Source organism: Phyllobates terribilis, unplaced genomic scaffold, assembly GCF_046119375.1.
Source record: "Phyllobates terribilis strain yellow unplaced genomic scaffold, ASM4611937v1 Scaffold_1__5_contigs__length_1240528914, whole genome shotgun sequence".
In the NCBI taxonomy this organism is placed as follows: Eukaryota; Metazoa; Chordata; class Amphibia; order Anura; family Dendrobatidae; genus Phyllobates; species Phyllobates terribilis.
In genome coordinates this window covers 921,116,648-921,129,608 of record NW_027362761.1, presented here as the reverse complement: position 1 = coordinate 921,129,608, position 12,961 = coordinate 921,116,648, and the positions used below count along the sequence as shown (strand labels likewise).

The window sequence follows — 12,961 nt, the reverse complement described above, 5'->3', positions numbered from 1 at the left end:
TCGCCAGACTGCGTCCACAGTGCCTCCATCTGCCTCATTATAGGGAATCTTCTGCTGGGGGGGGGGGGGTTCTGTCTGAATCAAGTATTTCAGAGATTTACATGGAAACCCCGATGTAAGCGCTCAACGCAAAGCGCAGGGCCTTACTGCAATCTTTGGGAGACAAAATGAACAAGTCAACAACAGGTGAAGAATTGGTTTTATTTTTTATGCCATTCCTTGTGCGGTACAAGTGATTGGCTGCTGCACATTAAAAAGACTTTTTGCCAAAACTAGTTTTTTGCATCCGCCATATTTTGAGAGCTATAATTTTTTCCATATTTCTGCTGACCGTCACAAAGGCTTGCTTTTTGCCAGACGAGTTAATGTTTTTATTGGTACCATTTTTTGATCGCTTTCTATTCTAATTTTTGGGAGGCAGCACAAATACCAACAATTCAGGATTTTTTATGCTGTTCTGAATATGGTAAAATTGATAAGGCAGCTTTTATTCTTTGAGTCAGTACAGAGATACCCCATTTATATTTTTGTGTGTTTTGGCGCTTTTACACAAAAAAACACATTATAGAATAATTATGCTTGCATCGCTTTAGTCCGAGAGCTGCAACTTATTTTTCGGCTGATTGAGTTGGATGGCGGCTCGTTGCAGACGTGGCAATGCCAAATGTGTACTTTAATTTTTAATAATATTTATTTATGGGTACAATATATTTTTTATTTTAAGATCATTATTTTGTGATTTTTTTTTAAATATTTTTACAACTTTTTTCAGTTATTGCAGCATTTAGGGGGTTAAAGTGAAGGGAGAGCTGTGGGCACCGCTCCTTGCACTGAGTGCCGGGTGTCAGCATCATTCTACAATTGAGAGGTCTTTCCTTATCAAATAGAATGATGAAATTTCATATGGGAACAAAACTTAAAGGGCTTTTCCCATGAACAAAGTAAATTTAAATTAAGAGATTTTAGAATAAAATTAGCACATAATCACAAATGGGGCATACTGGACTAATATGTTGTGTAAGAACAGTAAAAAGCATATGGCCCAATGGCTTAATTTAAATATGTAACAAAAGGATAAAAAAAAAAAAAAAAAAAATCAACCTTAAATAATAGAGAAGTATGATGCCAAGTGCCCCTGAAACACAATATGATACCCCCACATGCAAAGTATGATGCACCACACAGTCCTCGACAGTATAATAGGCCTCACACAGTCCTTGGTGTCGTGGGCCAAATACAGTCCTGCTCACCATTATTGGCACCCCTTCATTTTTTTTTTTTTTTTCATAGACTGTACAACATCTTCAGAAATAAAAGGAAATGTATTAGGTTATGTGCGCACGATCAGTATTTGCTTGCAGAAATTTCTGCACTTCAGCAAAAACGCTGTGGAAATTAGAGCGTTTTTTTGATGCGTTTTTTCCAATGCACTGTATAGGAAAAACGCAGGCAAAAAAAAGAGAAAGCATGGACACACTGCTTATTTAAATGCACATTAAATCCTGTCAGGAAAATTCCTGATCATGTGCATAGATCTTCCAAATTCTCATTGAAAATGCTGGGATAAGGTTTGCAATGCGTTTTTTTTTGGGACCAATTCCGCTCAGATTTACCACATCAAAAATGCACATACCCTTAATGTTATATCCTCAGGATTTTTCTCATTTGTGGTCCAAAAGTAATACAACAATAAAACATTCTTTGAAACGGCAACATGGAAGTAACAGAAGAAAACATGTGCAGCAATAAAGGCACCCCTAATTAATACTTCGTTGCACACTCTTTGGTATTGCTGACAGCCTCCAAACGTTTCTTGTAGCCATCTATAAGCTTCTGGCACTTCTCAGCTGGAATTTTCTCCCACTCTTCCTCTGCAGTTTGTTCAAGCTCTTGAATGTTTGCAGGGTTCTTTTTCCTTATGGCAGATTTCAGCTGACCCTAAAGATTTTCAATGGGATTCAGGTCAGGACTCATTGCTGGAAATTTTAAAACCATTCAGTTTTTCTTTTTCAACCATTCCTGTGTACTTTGGGTCATTATCTTGTTGGAGAACCCTTGATCTTCGACTCAAACCAAGTTTTCCTACACTGGTGGGACATTTCACTCTAAAAATCTCTTGAAAATCCTCTGATTTCATGATTCCTGTGATAAGGTCAAGGCCTCCAGTACCAGACGCAGCAAAGTTACCCCATAGCATTATGGATCCTCCACCATGCTTAACCACTTTACAGCCTGTGCCGTATTAGTACGCACAGGCTGTAATCCCCCGGTTCAGTGAGGGCTCTGGGGCTGAGCCCGCACTGAACCGGGCACATGTCAGCTGATTATTACAGCTGACATGTGCCCGCAACAGCCGCAGGTGGAATCACAATCCACCCGCGGCTGTTAACATGTTAAATGCCGCTGTCAATCTCTGACACCGGCACTTAACAGCGCCGCGTCGGAAGTGCGTCACTTACCCAGCCCATCGGTGACCCCGTCACGTGATCGCAGGTCACCGATGTCCAACTAACAAATGCAAACAGCAGTCTCTCTTCGATTACCAGCAGAATTGGTGCCCACAGTGAACCCGGATCAATGAGTATTAAGTGTCCTCAGGATAAAGTGACTAAGTGCAAAAAAAAAAAAAAAAGGCTACACGATATACCCTGCCTAGCAGAGGAGGTTGGCACCCTAGGTGAAGATGGCGATGTGGCGCCCCCGCTCCTCAGAGGCTCTCACTCACTGGCCCTGCTGCTACGTTGCATCACAGTCCGATGCAACCTCCTCATAGAAAGCAAAAAAAAAAAAAAAAAAAAATAGATAAAAAGGAAGACTTCTTAGATGATCATGGATGTAGATCCCATAAATAGCCTCAAAGGCAAGCCTCAATTCTTTTCCCCATAAACTGGTTCCTCAGGAGGCAAAAAGATGTGTGGTATGTCCACAGGCATATCTGTTACAGCCAGATCATGTCTCCGTATTGATAATGCAGTGAGTTGTCATGAGGGCAGGCATTGCCAAAAAGCTCTATTTTTGTTTAATCTGTCCACAGAACATTTTTCCAGAAGGATTGTGGTTTGTCAAGGTACTCTTTGGCAAAGATCAGTTGTTCCTTTTTGTCTTTTCTTCAGCAATTGTTTCTTCCTTGGCCTTCGCCCATAAAGCTCTGCTTGGTTTAGTGTGCGGCGTATGGTACTTGTTGAAACCATGACCCCAGACTGTTCCAGGTTGGCCTTCAGGTCTTGGACGGTGTTTGAGGGCCAGTTTTGGTCGTGGGCCAGAGTTTGACATGTGTGATTTACACCATCCAGTCTTTGATTGATAGCTCTGGTTTTATAGTGCCAGAGAAGGGAGGAGAAAGAGGGGGAGGGGGAAGCAGGTGGGAAAGTATATAAATGATTGGCCCCACTATGAAGCACTCAGCGACTGTCAGCACAGAATGATTGTTCAAACCAAGTCCAAAATAAAACGAGAAAAAAAAAAAAACACAGCGCAGTGGGGTTTCATCCAAGGGAGATAAAAAGGAGTTTAAAAGGTTACACTAACCTTATTTAGTTGTGTATATACAACATTTAAAATCACTTATAAATCCATCTGCTGCAGATCCAACGGGTCATCAGACTTTGTGGATAATCTGGGATGCTGGTTTCCCATATAATAAATCCAACTCCAGACCGAAAGTACATGTGGTTTTTCGTAAGTCACACGTTTCAAAGTACGACAGACTTCATCAGGACAAGAAAAGCCTGGTGGGAAGGTGTATTTAAAATGATTGGCTTCGCCATGAAGCACTGAGCAGCAGGACTTCGTTTGAACAGTCTATGCTGACAGTCCCTTTAAAACTTGTTAGTAACCGTCAGCTCTCGTCACTGATATTAGAGGCAGGTGCCGGCTGTGTAGACAGCCATCTACAAGGTATGATGCAGGGGATCTGACACTGCACGCAATAGTACATCCAATGTTGGGAAGGAGTTAAAGAGAACCTGTCACTAGAATTTACCCTTCTAAGCCGTCATGAAGCTGAATAAAATGATACCTGCAATCCAATGTTCTATTCCAGAGAAACATTTTTTCTTATACACAAGTGACCTGTTCAAGGTTATGGGCCGGTCACCAAATTCCCTGAGAATCAGCCTCTATAGCTTATTTTCAATAAAATGGGGCACTTCCGATGTAATTAACACAGAACAGTAGATCTGAACTTTGTCTTAAACACATTGCTGTATTGCAAAAGTATTGAAATACTGGCAGCCTGTGAGATGGAGGCTGAAGACGAGAGGAACCTGCAGATGTCAGTTAATTACACAGCTCTGCAGTGAGATCAGGAGAGCAGCCATTACACAACACACTGGTAAGGGCATGTGCACACAATCCGCTGCGTGTCTATGCAGCGCCAAACCCGCAGCGGCCAGATGTTACAGCATAGTGGATGGGATTTATAGAAATTCCATGTCCATTCCGATGCGCATCTCGGCACCTGCGGATCACCCGCAGAAATTGACATGCGGCGAGTCTTTCCAGACCGCAGCATGTCAATTTCTTTTGCGGGTCTGCATGCGGACTTTCCCCCCCATAGGCCTAACCTCTGAGGAAAGTCCAGAAATGGGGAAAAAAAAAATTACATAATGAGCGGAAGACGTGCGGCTATTCCGGAGCCTCGGGACAGTGAGCACATACCCAAACGCTCTTTTTTTTTATTAAAAATAAGCTCTGGAGACAGATTCCCATGCAGATCAGTGTCTGGCCCATAGTCCTGAACAGCTCATTTACATATAAGAAAAACATAAGATTTCTCTGGAATAAGACACCCAGATATCTGCGATCTGATATTTTATTCACCTTTCTAAGACCTACATGTCCAAATAGATGGCTTAGTAAATAGTATAGAGGCCAGAGCAAAGTACTGCAGTGCGCATGCGCTGGCGCTCTTTGGCCTTTTCCAGCGCACTGCAGTACTTTGTTCTTTCCTCGACCGGGCATAGTGAAGTACACCTGCACAGGAGCGCGATGCTGGACATTGTGTGGATGACGTAGGACAAGTCATCCACACAAAGCAGTGAAGGAGGACAGCAACTGCAAGAGGAGGCCTCGAATCAAGACCAGCAACATTCACCAGACCGGACCGCACTGCACTATAGGGGAGTATAATAAAAGTTCTATTTCTTGACTTGCAGATACTGGCCTTACCACATATGAGAGGAAAAAAAAAGTGACAGGTTCCCTTTAATTCTACGGATATTCCCTTTAATTATACTTAAGAGGGGTAAAATAATGGAGAATATATTTGAATTATGCTGAATACCTTTTTTCTTTGTTACAGGAGACTGAACGTCCAACTCACAGTTTTCTTTGCTTTCATCGCCATCAGTCCCCTTTACCTGATTAGGCGATATGTTTTGTGAGTTGAAGGATAAGTGTTGGCGCTAAAACAAAAAATGAAATTAGTAAAAGCAAAGACAAGTCTGGTCAGGAACATCGTTGTGTTTTTAAGTAAGATTCTTTTAATGGAATTTGGTTACAGCCAGGCTTGGACTGGCCCCATCGGAGAATCCGCCAGTGGGCCCCTGTGCAAGAGTGGGCCCCACCCTCTTATATGAGCAGTACTTGGCACTATATACTTGAATCACTATGTACAGACAGAGGCAGCATCTTATTCATTTAACAGTCTACCCAGTTAATTGTTATATAAATTTGTGATTGACGATAGGGTCACATTTGGATGTAACTGAAAAGTGGGGCTGTGACGACAGAACATTTCTTCTTAATTATGGCAGATGCAAATTAAGTACATCCAGAATGATTGACTATTGAATTTGGTGTTTCTTTCTAAGGTTGGTCAAGACACATGGACTTTTGTCAAGAGTCTGAATGTGGACTTTTCTTGTAAGTGGAGCTGATATTTGTTAATTGGTGAATGGCTGTTATTTACATCTTATTAGTGATGGGCTAACCCGAACAGTAAAGTTCGGGGGTCTGTACTGAACACCTACTGTTCGGGCATGTACTCCCTAACATGGACTTCACCAGAAAGTCTGTTACTGTTCAGGTTCGGCACCGGGTGTTCCTCGCCTTGTCATCTGCATGACAGCGCAAGAAACAGCTCTGATCGGTGGCAAGATTAATACCTCCTGTCAGACGACAGCGTGGGAATGGGGAGCCCAAACATCGGGTGTTTGCCTCGCTGTCATGCGCTGCCTCTGATTGGTGGTAAGATTAATACCACTGGTCAGAGGGCTGCGGTTCCCACGCTGTCAGGTGACAGTGTGAGCCCGCAGCTGTGACCAGAGGTAAAAAGTTTACCTCTGGTCACAGGTCGTCAGCAGATGGGCTACTATACCCATCAGCCTACGCCTGCTGTCGCAGATAACAGCGAGAGCAGGCGCAGCTGATGGGAATATTCATCTGCCAGCGCTATAAATTAAAAAAAAAATAAAAATAAAGTAAAAAAAAATACAGGGGAACCCCCCCCCCCCCCATTTTTGACAACCAGCCAAGCTAAAGTAGTCAGCTGGGGGCTGGTAAGGGGCCATGGACAATGGCCCCCCAGCCTAAAAATAGTCCGCAGCTGCCCCAGAAAAGGAACATTAAATACGTATCTGGCCAGCACCTAACCACCATCAGACGAAGCATTTCAGTGCGAAACACGCGTCGGGTGTGGTGGGTCCCTGGAGCTACTAAGTTAATTCATAGGCTCTTATGGTTATGTGGTTCCCTGCTGTATCTATTAATATCCATATATATTGTTGTCACTGTTAGGTATTGTTACCTCTATGTTAAATTATATGCTATGATAATATGTCAGGCGAAAATACTGTTTAGGCGATAGATATGGCATAGACATATGTTATTTAGAAGCATTTATGATTCCTCTGAGTATTTTTGCAACAGGGGCTTCATTGAATAATTAATAAGTAGCATATTATTGATGGTTATTGCCGCCCAGGTGTTCCCACCAATGGTTTTCTCACTTGCCTTGTGTGTGTTTTTACTGTGTTCTGTATCAAGAATAGAGGGGCCCCCACGCCGTTATTTATTTATTTTTTTTTACTTAAAAAATGATGAAAAATGGTGTGGGATCGCCCATGCTGGGGGCTGATATTACCTGCCAGGGAAGGGGCCATTAGTCAAAGATGTTCCCTGGCTATTAATAACAGCCCACAGCTGTTTGCTTAGAGTTTACTGGCTAGATTACAGGGGGACCCCCCCAAAAAAAAATTGGACATAGGATCCCCCTATAAAGTCTAACCAGCAATGGCTAGGCAGACAGCTGTGAGCTGATATTAATAGCCAGAGAAGGGGCCTTGGATGCTGCCCCCTCTGAGTCTAAAGACATAAGCTCTCAGCGGGGCCAAATCTGTCACTTAGCCGCGCTGTTCCTACTTGTCCTGTGGCAGTGGCAAGTGGGGTAATAGGGATGGGGTTCATGTCAGCCTTGTATTGGCAGCTGACGAAGCCCAGGTTAGCAACGAAAAGGGGTCTATAAGACACCCGCATTACTAACCTCCATAGTCAAATTGGGGGAAAAAACAAAACAAAACTCTAACACCCAGAATAAAGTACTTTATTTTAAATAATGACAGACTCCTTATTGATAGTCAATTTACCAAAAACCCAATGTCTCCTGTAAAAAAAATAAATAAAAAACCATACTCCTCACCTGTCCAAAGTTCTATCCCACGCCGTAATCCATGTCTGGGAAAAATATTTCCAACCTGGACAGTGCAAAGATGCGACAGTCCTGGCTGAAAACCACAGAGGAATGAGCTGCTGCGAGCTCAGCCTCAGTGACTAGCGGTGATGTCAGAGTGCACCGCCGGTCATGGAGGCTGTGTTCCCAGTCGGGACGGTCACATCTTGGCACCGTCCAGGTTGAAAAATATTTATCCCAGACATGGATTACGGCGTGGGACAGAACTTCGGGCAGGTGAGGGATATATATATTATTTTTTATTTTGTTACAGAAGACAAGGGAATCTGGGATTAGGTGTTAGGTGAGTATAACTGTTTGTTATTTTTAAATTAAAAAAAGTGTGTGCGTGTTTTATTTCAAATAAGAGACTTTATTCTGGATGTGTATTTATTTACAATATATAGTAATGGAGAGGCGTCTTATAGACTCTGTAATTTTGCACCACCTTGTGTACTTGCTGGGACTGTTCTATATGTTATTCTCTGTTTGGTGCTTCAATAAAGTATTACCACACTGTTTCACCCTCACTGTGTTGTCCGAGTAGTATACTGCCCACGGGAGACCCGGTGTCTCCACAGGGGCCCTGGAGTACGTTACTGGTGGGCCCTCGGCACCCCAGTTCGACACTGATTACAGTGGTCTTTTTGAGTGCCCCATTCCCAAGAAGCCTACCAAGGCTGTTAGAAAAACTTAAGGTCATAATTTAATGCTTACCACAGGACTGGCAGTCTCACTTGGAGTTGGCCAATTTGCGAGATCACTGAAATCACTAGCCTTCATGAAGAGAAAAATAAAATAATTAAAAATAATCTTTGTGCTAGAAACGTTATGGAACTCATCATTTTAAGAAAATAAAGTGACAAGAAAATATAGTCCATGCAAATAAACAGCTTTGCACAGAATCCCTTTTCTTTTTTTTTTATCTATTTTTTAAAGTTTTATTCCACACCATCTTTAAGTCCATGCTTGCTGTCATTGTAGTCAACATTTTTGTTTTCAACTTAAAGGGAAGGGGATGTTCTGCTTTAGAAAATTGTATTTTGTGAGAAACGATATTCTAAATAAAATTTAAAAAAATAAAAATAAAAGATGTACCTTCTGAGAAGCAGGTTTTCGAGCCTGGACAATTCTTGCTGAGCACTGCAAACCTGAAAACAAATGAGAACCACTTACGGCATATATACACACACACAAATAGTTGTTGACCTGGAGCAACCACCTCTATTAAATGCAAATATGATTTATTATGTTCTGTCTATAGCTTTATGCAAAGTGGACCATACATACATATAGTGGCATTAATTCCAGAGTACTTTACAGACATCACTGTCCCCATCGGGGATCACAATCTAAATCAGTAGGTCTTCAGAGTGTGGGAGGAAACCCACGCAAACACGGGGAGAACGTACTAACGTCAACATCTCCTACAGATGTTGTCCCTTGTAGGGTTTGAATCCAGGAACCTAGTACTACAAAGCAACAGTGCTAACCACTGAGCACCATGGGGTACTATATAATAGCACAGTTCTTCAACATGGCATTGGAAATGGACAGTGTTGTCGCTCACTGCTTTGGAAGAGACTCACTGGCAAATACAGCAAGTATAATAGGAACACGGGATGAAACTTACAGTCATTACATAAACTGACATTTTACTGGCATTCTAATATTACAGAGTTATACTCCGTTACCACAAGAAAATTATGAACTCCTCAATAGGCTCTAATCTCACCCATGAGATGTATAATCCTAGCTATATACCTAAGGCCTCATTCGTACCTTTTATTCCTCCCATGGATACAACACGTATCCATTATAAAGGGCTGTTCACATGTCCATGTTTTCAACTGACCGTCTGTCCGTTTAAAACACATGGAGACAAGTCCATTTTTTCCAGAAGCACAGAGGAAGAGGGCCAATACAAGTCTATGGGTCTGTGAAAAATACGTATAGCATCAGTTTGTCATCTATGTGCCGTCCGTGTTTAACGCTGCAAAGTACAAGAGAAGCCTTGTCTCTTTATCTATCTGTGAAAAAACACTGATGACACTCATGTCCAACATTCACAACACAGACGGACGTGTTTAAACACGGAAATGTGAATGAGGCCCAAGACTAGGATTGCCACAATGTGGCCAACCATACAAGTTCACAGCACACCAATATGTAGCAGATCTCTTCTGGCTGTCAAATACTGGTCACTGCAGAGGCATAGTGACCACACCGATGCCACCACTGTGCTGTCAACTCTATGTAACCTCCGAGGACCAAGCATCCTCAACTCCACGCTGATAAATTTTAGGTTGAGCGCAGGCTGTGACCAACTGTCTGCAGAATAAGTTGGTTAAGTTCCACAAAGCAACCAGTTTTGTAGCCACACTACTGCAGAGGAGAAAAAAAATAAAAATAAAAATGTAAAGTTGGCTGTGACACCATAGTTGGTTGAGCACATCCATTTCGTTTTGATCCACTGAACTTGAAGAGCTACCAATAATTTTAGCTACACTTGTGTAGTATCGTGCAAGTCTGTTAATATACTTACTGATGGCAGTCTTCACCGGTTTGCAGGGATCACACTGGGGTTTATGTGCAAATCGGAAATCACTTGTACAATGTAAACCCATGGAGTGGCAGAAAAAGGTTGCACACATTCAAAACTCAGACTTTTTGTTGTGTGTTAGTGATTTTCACAGATAGCACTAGTACCCATCGTAGCGAATGGGGTCATTTACAAGTTCATGATTCTGCAGAAAATTGTGGATCCATGTCTAATTTAACCAGTGTCAGATTAAAATCTGCAATGCAAGTCTGTACATTAAAAAACAAAAAATCCACTGGACTATTAAACGGTGGGAAGGCTTTTTTTCCCCCCCATGCAAAAGAAAAACTCATACCAAACCCTGAAAGAAATCACTGATTGAGCATTTTTTCTGTTTTTTCATGTACGAGAAAAATTGACAGTTAGAATGAGCCTTAACATTGTAAATGCTACTTCTGGCTCAGACAAACCTCAGTGTGATCCAGCAAGTTAGAAGAGAACCAGAGGAAGATGGCGATCAGAAAGTATATTACCACACTTACACAGGTTTAACTTATAAACTATTGGGAGTGATCCTTTATTGGCAATCACTGGATACCTATGCGGTAACAGGTCCTCTTTAAAGTGCACCTGTCAGCAGGTTTGTGCTCCGTAAACTACATACACTGTCAGGTGTGCGACATTACACTGATTAATATGACACCTTGGTTGATTAAATCAGTTTTGTGGTTCTTGTGTAATCTTTACTTTCAGTTTGGAGATGATATGCTCGTGCTTCGGGGCGGCCGCTCTATCTGGTGCTCTGCTTACATATTCATCTGTATGCTCTTATGTCAGCTCACTGTGCCTTCACTGACCAGCCTCCTGTTTTACCTCGACCCGCACTACTAGATGCATTATACAGATGAATATGTAACTAGAGCACCAGATAGAGCGCCCCCCCCCCACAGGCTGACCTGAAGCACGAGCATATCATTATCTCCAAAGCGAAAGTAAAGATTACACAAGAACCACAGGACGAATTTCATCAACCAAGGTATCATTTTAATCAGTGTAATGTCGCCCACCTGACAGTATGTAGTTTACGGAGCACAATCCTGCTGACAGGTGTACTTTAAGGCCCAACAGCCTCATCACACTAACCAATCATCCCCTCAATTACTTCAGCAACACCCATTGACTTTAAAGTGAGTCAAGTCGCTGCAAGAAAAGGGAACTGCCCATTCTAGGTGCCAGGGTATACAAAACTATTTATGGCATATCAGATTATAGCTTATCTAAATCAATCTGTGATAACAGTAGCGCTGTCTTGCTCTATTGCGTGATGGCCGACGACTAACAGTACTGATACCATAAAGCTCCACCGCCATCCAATAGAAGCGCTGCTGCATTTATCAGTTATCTTTACTACTGCCCCTATACATTAGATAAAAGTTGACGAAAACAGGAGATTTTGTTCATAAAGGATAATTGGCTCTTTCGTTCAACGAACACTTGTTATTGGTCAAACACTTGGCTGCAGCATTATCCAAAAATATTAAATTATCCAACACGGCCACTGTAGTCTCAGATACATACACAAACACGTCTTACCAGTCTGATCGCGCCCACCAAACACAAGGGCGCTGTTTGCAGAGGCTGTGTTTGCTCTCTTGGTCCAGGGATTGGTGCTGGGTGCCTGCACCTTGCTGGGTTTGGTCTGGTGGTCCCTTCTGCGACGCTCTGGGGGATGCAGGGAGGATTTCTGCAGGTCACTCTTCTTGTTACAGATCTGTTCCAGGGGTTCTAAGGCTGGGGATACAGGATGGTGGCAGCCACTGGCTCCATCTTCATGGTGGGCACAGCTGGGCATAGTCTGCTGGGGCACTTGGGATGCCATTCTCAGGGCTCAGTGTATATGGTGGCTACTAGGCTACAGCACTGCCTGTGTGTAATACATGCAGGGATGGGGAGAAGAGGGTTGGTGACGCCCGGGACACGGACCACTTGTGGGGAGAAGTTTTTGCACTGTCCCAGCACTCTGCATGTACAGCACCCAGCAGAGAGGACGGGCACAGGGTGCGGGCGAGGAGGAGGAGGAGGCGGGGGCCGGGGTGACTGCGCTGCTCACAGCTGACAACACCAGAAACAGGAAAAGCTGCAGCAGCCCCTGCACACAGCCCCCCTTACACCGTGCACACAGCCAGTACACAAGCCCCCCTACACCGTGCACACAGCCCGTACACAAGGCCCCCTACACCGTGCACACAGCCAGTACTCAGCAGCCCCCTACACCGTGCACACAGCCAGTACTCAGCAGCCCCCTACACCGTGCACACAGCCAGTACTCAGCAGCCCCCTACACCGTGCACACAGCCCCACACTCCAAGCACCAGTAACCCGCTGAGCTCGTGCACCCGCAAACTGACCACCCGGGCGTCTAAATAAGCGCAGGCGTCACGGAGCACACAGCGCGCTCACGGCAGCGTTTATTTACTTCCACACTCCACGCTGGGGTGCCCCGCCCATCGCTAAGTGCGCCTGCGCAGTGAGCTGTATGTCAGCACTCAGCTGTCAGATGTCAGTGGTGTGTGCGGGCGGTGCTGTGTCAGCCTCTCCACAACGGTGACCTATGGGAGCCATGACCGCAAAGTACGAAGCGGCTCTGTTCATGAGTAGTTGGTGCGTTTATTGGTTAGGTGCGATCTAATGAACCCGAAAGCAGATTTCGGGACATTTAACAACGCCTAAAAATAAACTAAACCCCCCCC

The 12,961-nt window shown here is 43.6% G+C and overlaps 1 protein-coding gene across 2 annotated transcripts in view; it reads right to left on the bottom strand.

The window, feature by feature from the left end:
* LARP1B (La ribonucleoprotein 1B) overlaps positions 1 to 12,753 on the bottom strand; it is a 36,728-nt gene extending 23,975 nt beyond the window's left edge. The window contains exons 1-4 of one of the 2 annotated variants that reach the window (XM_073641565.1): positions 11,805 to 12,753; positions 8,768 to 8,820; positions 8,387 to 8,446; positions 5,285 to 5,405 (exon numbers count right to left, since the gene is read on the bottom strand). In XM_073641565.1, coding sequence (XP_073497666.1) covers positions 5,285 to 5,405; positions 8,387 to 8,446; positions 8,768 to 8,820; positions 11,805 to 12,090 — 520 coding nt within the window. In that variant the 5' untranslated portion in view covers positions 12,091 to 12,753. The remainder of the gene's footprint in view (positions 1 to 5,284; positions 5,406 to 8,386; positions 8,447 to 8,767; positions 8,821 to 11,804) is intronic. The other variant, XM_073641573.1, reaches the window with a different exon arrangement.
* Positions 12,754 to 12,961: the final 208 nt, after the last annotated feature.